Below are 12,221 nucleotides of genomic sequence, written 5' to 3'. Positions count from 1 at the left end.
TTTGTTATTAATAGAGAACAGGGGAACATCAGAGATGCATTAATAGTTAGAGAAATAACATTTTTGATACTCCGTTCGTTTCCAATAATGTCTCTTATTTTTTTGCGTGTGTACAAAAGGAATAAAGAAAGAAAAAAAAATAGATGAAAATAGGTGAGAGATGAAACAAGTAATTAATTGTATTATGATAAAATGATAGAATATTACAAAATCTTATGCGATTATTTAAATATATTAAGTTATTTGATAAATAATTGATATATAAATATAATAGGGTTCCACACAAATAAAATAATATGAGTTAAAATTTACAATCACTTTGTATTTTATCATATATAATATTAGTTCTCATATGAAATGTATGGCTCAAAGAATCATATTTAATACATGAGATGTGTGTGTGAGAGAGAGATATTATTCTTTACAAGATATATTAATGACTATATAGCTGTTGGTGTTATTTGTTATTGAAATGCATGACTATAATCACATTTAATTCTTGGGAATGAGAGAAAATTATTTGAGTGTGAATTATTTAATATTCGAAATTAATTTTTTAATTTTAATTAATAAAATATTAATAATTTTTTTATATTTTCCTTACTTAATATTTATAACTTCCTTACTTTATATTTATAACATTTAAATTTCAAATTAAAAATAAAATATTAATTTTAAATTAAGTTAAAAAAAAAAGATTAAGTTCAAAATTAAATTATCAATTACGAGTATATAAGTTTAATATATAATTTGAACAATAGTTTTATAAAAAAATATATCAAAAAAAATTGAACAATAGTTTATGTACTTTTCTTAACTCCTGATTGATTTTCATATTACTAAAGATGTTTTCTCTTAAGAATTGGAGGAATAATTTTTTATTTTAAATACTTAACAATTCTCATGACTACTTAGTATAGAGTTTTGTTATTAATTTCCTGGTCAAAAGAACCTGCCTTGTTTATTGTTCTAAGTTCTGCCACAATACCTGAACGAAACAATCCTAATTATATAATTATGAAAGACACCATTATTTTAGTTGGTCCAGAGCACCAAAAATCTTAAGATCAATCTTGATGACAAATATATTTTATGATAAGTTAAAATTATATTAAAAATAAATAACCCCAAAAAAACACAATATTGCAAATTGTCCTTTCATTTCGACAAACCAGCGCAGAGGCTCAATATTTCCACCACATTGAAGCTTGTACTATATTACAACAATTCAACTCGAGCTGTGCTCCAAATTGGAACACCGCGAGCTAGAACTAAATACAACAACGGATGAAATGTTGATCCTCATAAAAATTTGCTAATCCAGGAGGCCACTCTATCTAGTTCCTAAATTATAATACAAAATATTAGCAACCATATATATTACAAAAGCGAGCGTCTACCTGGGTGTAAATAATAAAACTTTTCATTTTCCTATTCAATTTGTTGGCTGAAACTGTACAGGTTAATGGCTATCAGCAGCAGAGACAAAATTGCAGATATAATAATTTGAACTATCCAATCTAAATGCCCATCTGGACAAAAGCAGCACTATCATGTGTTGTCGTTAGGACAACTCTGAAAATATATCTGCATAAATAACCGAGGACAGTTCCAGCCAACATACTTCTTTCCCAATAGGGAAATGACACCCTACAGGAGGAAGAGGATTTCGCAAGGGAAAATTTTGTAGCGCTGTTCCATCAGAGATGTTTCATGACACAACAACTTTCACTTCCTGAGACCAAAAATGCTGCTCTAACTTCATCAGTTTCTAGATACAGAATGTAGCGGCAAGGACATCTAAAGCTATTAGAGGTGTAATTCCCTCTACTCAGAATCTGAACCAATAGAAAGATGCAAGCGCTGCCTTACTGAACGTTTTTGGCGGGGAAATGAGAAAGGGCCTTCTGATCTTTTCTTACTTGCTTTGTCAGAACCAGCATCATTCATACCAAGAAGCAAAGAAGCTGCATGAGGAAAAATAAGTCAAGAAAGTCAAAAGGAAAAAAATGACATTAAGAATTACTATACTAGAACATGAATATACTAGAATCCTAATATATTGTGAGGGTAGGTTAACGACTTGCTTCACTAGCTAACATTACTCTGGTGGACTACCACCGTCACATAATGAAATTTACAGGAATAACTTGAATTAAAAAAAAAAAAAAAAAATTAGATTCAGAAAGTAACAAACCGGTTTCAGTTAAAGAATGTGTGGCATCTTTTCTGGATGGAATTTGCGGTTCGGAATTCAAACCATTTGGCGTGGAAGCATCACCATTACTGCCACCAGCCCCACCTCCGAGGCTAAGAGAGATCCAATCCTCTGTACAGACGCCATTCGACACATCTGTGCGGTCTCTTAATTCAGGCTGCATAGATGATTCTGCTGGTCTTGTAGGAAGAAAAATCTGAAGCGAGGGATCGTTTCCACCAAATGCCAATGGATTGTCAACCAAGCCACCATTTAAATCAGTGTCAGACTGATCAGTGGATGAATTGGGTATTAGAGTATTAGATCCCAGAGCAGCGTCTGGAGCCAATGTATAACTATTCAGTGATGAGGAGCAATTAATATCACCATGAACCAATGCATCAGACACATCCACATCAGAACTGAATAGTTGGAATCCTGAGCTTGCCTGAGTTCCAGAATGCAATGGCCAGAGAGAGGGGACCCCAAAACAAACACCGGGATTATCATAAACTCCCAAGCATGAATTTCCATCAATATTGGGATCTCCAGCATATGGATCGGTAATTCCAGGTGGAGGCACTGAGTAAACATCAACTGCATCACCAGTTTGATTATTGTTGCAACCATCTGTAGCAGATACTAATATATCATCATCTTCAGAATCACTAAGAACAATAATATCTGCATCAGCCATTGGAGCAGAAGTGTTAGGAATAGTATATCCATAAGTTGAATTAACATTAGTGTGACGCACAGAATCCGTCTCAATCCCATTGGTAGCAGAATAATCTATATGCCCACCACCACTCTGATTTACGCTTGGATCATCACCATCCAATCCGCTTCCAGTGCCACTGCTGCTCATTTGAATAACCACAAGTTCATGATTTCCTAAATTTGCATTCAACCTATTATCAGAAGAGGTGTTTGTTTCAATGGGTTTGCTTACTTCCCAAACTCCATTACGATTTTTCCTAATGCCAAGTCTTAAGCCATTAGGACTGTCTGAAACACCTTCCTGTTTGACATTCAAGGTTTCCGCTTTCTTGTCTTCTCCACTAGTAGAAACAGAGAGGGACCCGTCGGGGGAGTGCCATTTAGCAAGATTCCCTAACTCGCGGCGTTCACTTTCATTCTTAGCTTTGACACGCCAATAACCATCAGGCTTCACCTCCACCTCTGTAAACTCATCCCCACAGTTTTTCATCTGTGCCAAAAACCAATTTCAATAATAAGCACCGGTTCATAAGACTCAAATACAAACGAGAGAAATGAAGGTCAAAGAAGAAAGCACTACCATAGAAGTGATGCGATTGAAATACGGATCAATAATGATATTCTCCAATGCATAGTTTTTGAGACATATGGGGCATTGCCACTGCAGAAACGATTAATGTGTCATTTAACACTTATTTTAATACAAAGAAAGGAATAAGATAAAGCATGCACAGTTTCTGAGGATATTACCTTTCTTGAACGTTGATTCATTTCCACAAAAACTTCAAGATCAAAACAACCCATGTGAACACAAGGTTTGAATCTTCCTGCAATCTTCATTCTTGAACCACTCATCTACAAATTTCACAAGAACATAATTTTTTTAAAAACTTCAAGGACTGGATTGTATAACTTCCCGAATTACTAAAATAATCCAATACATCAAAGCCTTACCGGACAACGAAGGTTGATGCTAAAAGTATCTGAAACCACCTCCAGATCACTGTCACTATCAGCATCATTAGCTGAATTTCCACCCCCAACACGACAACAGACACGTGCAAGAGCAGTTTCAAAACGCTCACCATCAGACTCCTTGGGAATCAAGTTGAGGACCTAGATACCAGAGACTAAATTATTTAATTTTATGACACAGATGGTAGAAATTGGAAGTTCAATCAAAACATAGACGCTTTAAAAACTCAAGATACCACCAAAACACATTTCAACAGTATAGACCAAAAAAACACATCTTTATTGAATTAAATTTTTATCTTACTCAAGGATTACATTATTTCTGTTTTCTCCCTAGTGTTTCTCCCTAGGGTATGCCCAAATAATTATAATAAAAGTGTACAATTTTATTTTGTTTATTTATGATAAAAGATATCATAATAAATCACCCATCCCCTTCTACACCCCAAAAAAATACCTTAGTAAGATATATATCAAAGAAAAAAGTCACAACAATAAAGCACGAGGTCTGAAAAAGGACCAGACTGGACCAGACGAGACAATTAATGGACAAAATAAAAAATCACGATAGATCCACAACTTAGCAAAAATGAGCATAACAAGTTCAAAATCGATAGACATATAATATTGACAAATCATAAGGTTCGAAATGACTAAAGATTGAAATATGACGGAACTGAGCTTCCCTCATTAGAGTCAAATATAGGTTTGTAGATCAAGGTCTCAGCTCATCAAAGTTGAGACCATCCACCTAATAAGCTTGTTGGGTTCATTACAATTTTGCAAAATGGGGCTGTTCAGGTTTTTTGGTTTGTGATTTCATTTATGTTCGAAGCTATGGAGTTGAGACCATGATTAAACACGTGTTCTTCAAATTGACATGGAAAAAGGACCACACAAGCATTCCAATTTATCAAATTTCTCGGGAATCAGCCCCAGATATCAGAAAGTTTGGACCGATACCATACCGCGCAGATTCTAAACATCAAACTTGACTATTCGGATAAGCCTGTATGAAAAAACCAACATATATTCAACTGACTAAAGTTAAGGAAGACTGCAGACTACCTGTTGCACGGTGCGCCTTCTAATAATGCGGACCCCTAAACAGAAAATGCGAGTGTCGCACCCCGTCAAACAAATCTTGTTAACTCCTTCTTTTGTATATGGCGTGATCTAACAAAATAGAAAGAAAAAATATTAAGAAATTGAATAAAACCAAGACAGGCAAAACTTAATATAACACTGCTAAATGATTGGCCAGCTACCCAACATAAATATCTACATTTAGAATATGCGATAAATAAGACAACTGAAGAAAGTTTGGAATAGTTATAATAAGTGACAATAAACTCACAATTGGGCCATCATCACGACCATTAGCCCCAAGCAATTGTGAACCAGGTCTATTAATTGCACGAACAGAATAACCTATATGATCATAATCAAATAGAACAAACAATCAATACAACCACAAAATTCATGAATTCCAAAAACTGATTTATATTTTACATGAAAATTATGAGCTTATAATTACACTAATGGAACTAAAATAACCCCTCAACCTCAAGAGAAGATTATTTGCAATAATAATAACATACCATTGACCAGTAGGTCTGCATATTGTGGCCATTGCATCCTGAATGGAACTTTGTCGTTCAGAAGCATGCACCAAACCTACATATTATGTCATTCGGCAAACATCACAAAGTGCTTAATTAGATTAGTAGAAGGTTAAACATTTATACTTACAGAGAACCCAAAACCAACCTGAATTTCAAAGTCTTGTTTTAATAACAAATCCTTGGTTGCTCTTGTAAGTTGAAATGTTTTCTCAATAGTCTGCACAGGGTTGGTTCTGAACCATACAAACAGAAGTACGGTCAAGTCTTTCAAGTAGAAAGCCATTACAAAAAATGGGTTTCAACAATAGTAAATAATAATATATACCAATATATTGTCTCATTATAAATGTCATTTTAGGTCATGCACACTTCTTAAGAAAATGATTGTGTTGACTTATGTAGTAAAATAATGTATGAAGATTAAAAGAGTGTTTAAAAGCCCCGTGGTAGTGGAATAGTTAGATGGATTATTTAATTAAATGAAGGTATTATTAGAAAAAGTTTTACACAAATGGTGCATTGTATATTGAAAATGACAAGTATATAGGAACAAGTCTTTTCTACAAAAGCAACAAGTAACAAGGAACAGCGGGAGTACACAGCAGTTAAAGCACGTGTATTTGGATTCACTGTTGGAGTTAGACACCCCCTCCTTCACCTGACCCTCACCTCCACTCACTACCCTAAATGAAATGGATAGTAGTCAAGCAAAAATGAAGAATATGCAAGTCTCTACCAATTTAGACAACAAAATATCACCTATAGTGTCATATAAGATATGAAGAACATCTTACTCTCTACTGACTAAGTTCAAGTGTAGGCAACAAATATCTTCAAATGGCATATAAGAAATTACACGAACAACACATCTTGCTCAAAGACAAATGAAAAAAACTACATAACTATATCAGCTTCAACAAAATCAACACAAGGTACTCACCCGTCAGTTGGAATATGGGTTGTAATCAACTTCACCGGAAATAAAGGGTGTGTCATTGAAACCGAAAACCTGTAATATAGAGAAAGAGCATGTGAATTAAAGAAAATGAAAAATAATAAAATGTAGGAAAATTCTTCCAATTAAATGAATGGGAATATAACAAAATAAGACAACTAAAAAACCATCTAATGCAACAAAACTTAGTTTGCAAACCCGGAAAATGATCACATACATGAAAGGAAAATAAATAAAAAGATATGAAGCCTCACAAAGAACCAACTTCACCAATTTGAATTTCTAAGTGTTATGTAAAACTTAGTGTGAAGGTTTAAACCTAAAGCAAAAGATACTTCTCATCATTTCTAGTTAAACTAAGATTTGGAAGCAAAATCAATTTTATCTAACAATAACCAAGCATTTGTATTTTTACTAAATTAAGTTTGATAATATGCAAAATCATTCCTTATGCTCTTCATTCAATTGTGTTTTTTTTTTTTTTTTTTCTTCTGACAAAAATCTTTTCGATTAAAAGATGTTTGAAAATAAAAATTAATGTTTTTTGAAAAAGAAAAGACAGTAAACAAAAGCTGACTTTTCTTGTAATTTGAAAATCGTGGCATCTAATAAAAGTTGCCTGATGGAATCAGTTCTTAAAATCACCAGACTGCTCCTAGGCTCAGTTCAATGGACCAATAGCAAATATAACAGCTCGGTAATAGAAAATCACAACTGAATTACTTGAACCAACACAAACCCTTGATGAAATAGAAACACAAATGGCATGGCTCTTGTGGTGAACATAAAAAAATTCAACACAATACTATGGAGTAAAAAATTTCAAACAATTTATTCCCGCCCCCATATAAGCTGAAATAACAAGGGAACGTGACATACGGGTCTGCACGACTGAGACGGCATATTTCACAATAAAATTTATCTGGAAGTGCCGGGAGATCTTCAATGGGTTTATCTGGAATAATAACGCAATTGATATGCTGTGACACAGGGCATTTTGTATCTTCACACTGTAAACAATGCCATAGTTATCAAATATACGTTGTCAGTTGGGTTCTAAATTAAAATCACATGACATCAAGGAAAACAATGGAAATGATCAATGAATTATACGAGAATGTAAGATTAAAGAAGCATATAATTTTATGTATAATGAGGATAGAGGAAATATATTGAATATTACACCTTGATCAATAGATCTGTTTCCAATGAACTTCCACAGAGACAGCGAACCTTTGTATCTGATTGAAAGGAATCAGCAACTTCACCTTTAATTTTCACATTACTGCTGTCTGAAGCACCGTGCCCCTTTGATGCTGTATCAGTGGCTCCAGATACCTGAAGTTTTCTGGGGAAAAATAAAACACAACATCATGAAAGAAAAACTATAAATGAGGGCATTATGGCATATATGCACCAGTATAGTCAACTTAAAGCAAACCTAAAAACAGATCACCAAATCATGTGTTAACTATGAACTTATCTATAAAACTTCAGCCATTACATTAATCAGAAGCATACCAAAAGTAGATGAAGAAAATGGTATCGATAGTGTTGTCTTTGACACTGACCTATATGTGTCATCCACTAATTTTACCAATTGTTCTTTATCAACAGCATTCTTCTTAGCACTCACTTTGACAACTGCAAAAAATGTAACAAGGTGCTTAGTTTACCAGAGAAAAGGGAGGAACATCAGAAACACAACTTCACATATTAAAAACACAAAATTGAATTATTAGAAGCATAAAAGCTAAATATTCAAAATTTCATATTCAATAAAATATGGCATCATAGAATTTTCCACCACTCCTAAAGCAGTGTTTTGAAAGTTAAAACTAGCGGGTCCAACCAGTCCAAGCCTCAAATCAGATTGGAAATGTAACTCAATCGGTATAAACATGTTTGACTCAGCCAATTTAGAACCGAAGAGCTAACCAGCTTTCTCTTTTGACGAAATTTAATTGAAAATAAATAAAAATGATGTGAACGTCTTGCAGACAGATACACAGGAGAGTGAGAAACTGAGGCACTACTGCATTATGGCATAAAGCCTGGGCTGGCCTGACGATGACCGTTCATCATCAATGTTGTCAATGGTGGCTGTCCAAAATTCAACCATATAAATGTGGGATTGTTATCTATGGTACCACCATGTCGGACGGCGTTCCACAAATTTCCTATGGCAGCTGGCACAAAATCTGCCACGCTATAACAACACTGCCCTTCATTACCTTGTTGCTACATATAACAAAACATACAGGCAAAAGGAAACGTCCAAGCAGTGTTATTAAATATCCGGTATAGAGCCGGTATACCGATATTGCGTATCGGAATTTTGGCTATCCGATACGAAAGCCGGTATGACATTCTGACTTCGCTATGCTCAAAATAGCGTCGTTTTTCTCATAAACCGGTATAGTCGCTATGTATTGATCCATATTAAAAATAAATAAAAACAATGTGAAGTGGTGGAGTGAGTGTTGAGTTGGTGTGGGTGGGTTTATATTACCCTGAACGCACTACCTATAGGTAAACAAAGCCACTACCGACTCTATATTTTTTGGTTTGTTAGTTGTTTGAATTTGAGATTTTACCAGCCCTATGTTGATTAAGTTTGTCCCTCCATAATGCTGGAGTTGCATCAGAAACATGAGATGTGAACAAATCATACACAAATGACGTTCTTTACTTCTCATATATTAAATATGACTATTAGGATCAAACATGTCAATCATGTCAATCATCAACAAGAAAACATGCTACATGCATGATACTAAAAATTCATTCTCCCTCATTCTTCATATATTAAATATGAATTTTAGAATCATATATGTCATGTGACAATGAATATATATATTAGAATACAAAATGCTAATAAATTTTAACATGTGTTACATTTATAATTATTTATAAAATAAATGAATTTTAAATAATCACATAGAATTTTTAATTATTTTTTGAAAAACTATAAATTCCACCAGTTATAACTTTAAACAAGTAACACCTTCACCATTTCCCTAGTTAGAGCTAGAACTACCAATTATTAGGGCCCGTTTGGCCTAACTTTTTTTTCCTCTTCTTTCTACTTAAAAGTAAGAAGCTAGGCCAAACAACAATTTCTAAATGCTATAGTAAAAAAAAAAAAACAGTTCCTATATTTTAGAAAAAATAATAATATTTTATCAAATATATCTTTTAACCCTATTATAATAAAAAAAACAACTTTTAATTAAAAAAAAACAACTATTAAAACAAAATTAAGATTAACCAAACAATTTTAACTTTAGTTAAAAAGCTATTATTTCTAGCTTTATGATTAAAAGAGCTTCTACACCTAAAAAAAGCTAGGCCAAACAGATCCTTAGTTCTTTTGAAGTTTGAACTGCTTAGCTTTTGAGTTTTAAGTTGTTTTTAACTTTTGTTTTTTGTTTTATTAGTTGTTTGAATTTGAGATTTTCAGATTAATGTCAGTCAATTTTTTATTTGTGTTTTGTGTTTTTATTTTATAAATAATTACTTATTTTAACCGCTTTGCGGCTTCCGCTATTTTCCCGCTATGCTATCCGATATTTCTCGTATATGGTTTGTTGATATTTTTGATTTAGGGTTTACAGTTTTCTTATTTTAATAAGGAAGATTTACCATTTAGTGTGAGTAAATGAAAGAACTCAAGCTACAGTTTTCTTATTGTAGTATGTGCCTAGAACGAATGCAAATAGACTAAATAGGAGGTCACACCTATAAACTTTCAGTTTTTCACACATATCAAATAGACAAAAGTTACAAAATAGTGATGTGAATACTAAAAGTTAAATCATGTGTGTGCCAGGATAAGAGATACTAATATAATCATACCTTGTTCATCTGAGAGAATAGATAATATCCTATCGACAAGATCCTACAAAAAAATGGAGTAGTGACATTATTACATTGTCCTAAGCAATTAAAAATAATAATGTATGAGATTAACTCCAGTATTACAATAGTCGTAAAAGTCCATTCCTTGGATTGACAATATAAATACTCTCTAAAGAGTTTGATTTTTAAACTTGTATTCTTGATTGCATGTAATCAAATGGGAAAAGTGGTATAAATAATGTAAAACAATAGCAAGTTTAAAAGACAATATCTTAACGTACAATCAGTAATATTGGTCATCTCACCTGCTTCTTTCCCTGCTTTGAAAGCCCTACCTGAGTAAGCACATCTTTAAGATCTTTTACACGAAAATATGCCAATTTTTCCTACATGAAAAGTCGCTAGTCAGTAAAGTAGGAAAGCACTTAAGCACACCCTCGTGGTTAATAATACATGGTTAATAATACATCATAGCATTAAACTCCGATAAACAAAAACATAAAACCAGCACTAAAAACCTGGTTATCAAAGTTTCACAACAAGTAAACCAAACAAAATAAAATAAAAAACAGAAAGACCAACGACATGAACTAGCCTATATTGCCATACACCAAAAAAAAAACTGCATAATGCATTATTGCTTTAGCACTTCAACAAAGAGAACTGCAATAAGAAACTCTTCAAGTAAACAAAAAATCCATCAAGAACCCTTTAATTTTCCAATAGCCGTTCACAAAAAAAAACTGCAATAAGTGGTGATTGCACAATGCCATAACACATGAAGTAATCCTATTTGAGGCACGTTAGCCACCACCCCAGCAGGATTTGAACCTTAGTTCACCATATGATGGGAGTCTAGCCCCACCTAATCCCCATTGGTATAAAAAAGCTACTTTAACATTACATTATAGATTGATAACACTTAAAGTTACAAAAAAATAAAAAAATAAACACACAAAAAAAAAATGATCATAGATCAAAATACCCAAACAGAAAAATTCAATTCAATATCATACCTTGCAATTAGAAACCAAATCCATATTGCACAGCAATAACAAAGCATGCTGCCACAAACAAAATCAGTGAATTTCACAAACTATTTATAAAAAACAAAAAAGTAGAATTTGATTTCTTAACTAATAGATGATTAAGTAGAAATTAAGTAGAAATTATGAAACAAATCACAAATCAAAACCGTAACGCACCAAGAAAAGGGGGAAATTGAATGATGAATTAGGGTTTCGGCTTTGGGAGCTTGCGTAAGCGGAGTCGGCAGTGGTCACTGTTATGAAACGCTGATATGCGTTTTGTTGATTTTCAGCAATCGGATTTATCGATAATTATTCAATCTAGTTTTTTTAACGGTAACATGTCCGGGTTAATTTTCAGTGCTTCAAGTCTAAGTTCAATGTCAATGGAACACAACACATCGACGGTTTCTCGTATTTCTTTGTTTTTTTAGGGTAGGTTTTGTTTGGCTAGGGTTTATGTTTGCCGTAATTAGGATTAGGATTAGGATTTTTCTTATTTTTTATATGGGAGACACTTTTGTTTCTGCGCTGAAAGATTTACGGTGGATATCAGTCGTGTGTTTAAAAGGTTACGATGGATGTCAGTCGTGTGTTTAAAAGGAAATTGAGATTTTTTCGCCCGTGAAATATTTACAGTGGATGTCAGTCGCGTGCTTATAAGGAAACTGCAATTTGTGGTTTTTCATATTCTTTTTACGATTTCGGCGATAAAATATTTACGGTGGATGTCAGTCGTGTATTTAAAAGGAAACCGAAAGAAAAATGCAATTTGTAGTTTTCCATTTCTTTTTACGATTTTGGCGGTGGAATATTTACGATGGATGGTGGATGTCAGTCGCGTGTTTAAAAGGAAATTG

The 12,221-nt window shown here is 33.3% G+C and overlaps 1 protein-coding gene across 1 annotated transcript; it reads right to left on the bottom strand.

Annotated features, from left to right (window-relative positions):
* Positions 1-1,143: 1,143 nt before the first annotated feature.
* Positions 1,144-11,854, bottom strand: LOC123899354 (E3 SUMO-protein ligase SIZ1-like). The gene is made up of 17 exons (XM_045950465.1): positions 11,539-11,854; positions 11,350-11,397; positions 10,639-10,719; positions 10,331-10,373; positions 8,044-8,116; positions 7,658-7,820; positions 7,352-7,482; positions 6,458-6,526; positions 5,663-5,750; positions 5,494-5,569; positions 5,250-5,323; positions 4,961-5,068; positions 3,872-4,033; positions 3,668-3,772; positions 3,498-3,578; positions 2,198-3,407; positions 1,144-1,967 (listed from the first exon to the last, which is right to left on the bottom strand). Exons 2-17 carry the CDS (start codon positions 11,371-11,373, stop codon positions 1,828-1,830), a joined length of 2,628 nt encoding a protein of 875 aa, XP_045806421.1. The 5' UTR covers positions 11,374-11,397; positions 11,539-11,854; the 3' UTR covers positions 1,144-1,827.
* Between the last annotated feature and the right edge of the window lie 367 nt (positions 11,855-12,221).

Source organism: Trifolium pratense, linkage group LG7 (genome assembly GCF_020283565.1).
Source record: "Trifolium pratense cultivar HEN17-A07 linkage group LG7, ARS_RC_1.1, whole genome shotgun sequence".
Taxonomy (NCBI): domain Eukaryota; kingdom Viridiplantae; phylum Streptophyta; class Magnoliopsida; order Fabales; family Fabaceae; genus Trifolium; species Trifolium pratense.
Note: the sequence above shows the minus strand (reverse complement) of the source record. Positions and strands in the feature narration are given on the sequence as shown.

What these genes read in the sequence shown, in the direction of transcription:
- LOC123899354 (XM_045950465.1), bottom strand. Translation starts at nt 11,373, where the DNA reads ATGGATTTGGTTTCTAATTGCAAG. An exon ending in CGTCTCAGTCGTGCAGACCC is followed by an intron (nt 6,527 to 7,351) that starts GTATGTCACGTT and finishes TCTATATTACAG; the next exon opens with GTTTTCGGTTTCAATGACAC. An exon ending in TGAATCAACGTTCAAGAAAG is followed by an intron (nt 3,579 to 3,667) that starts GTAATATCCTCA and finishes TCGTTTCTGCAG; the next exon opens with TGGCAATGCCCCATATGTCT.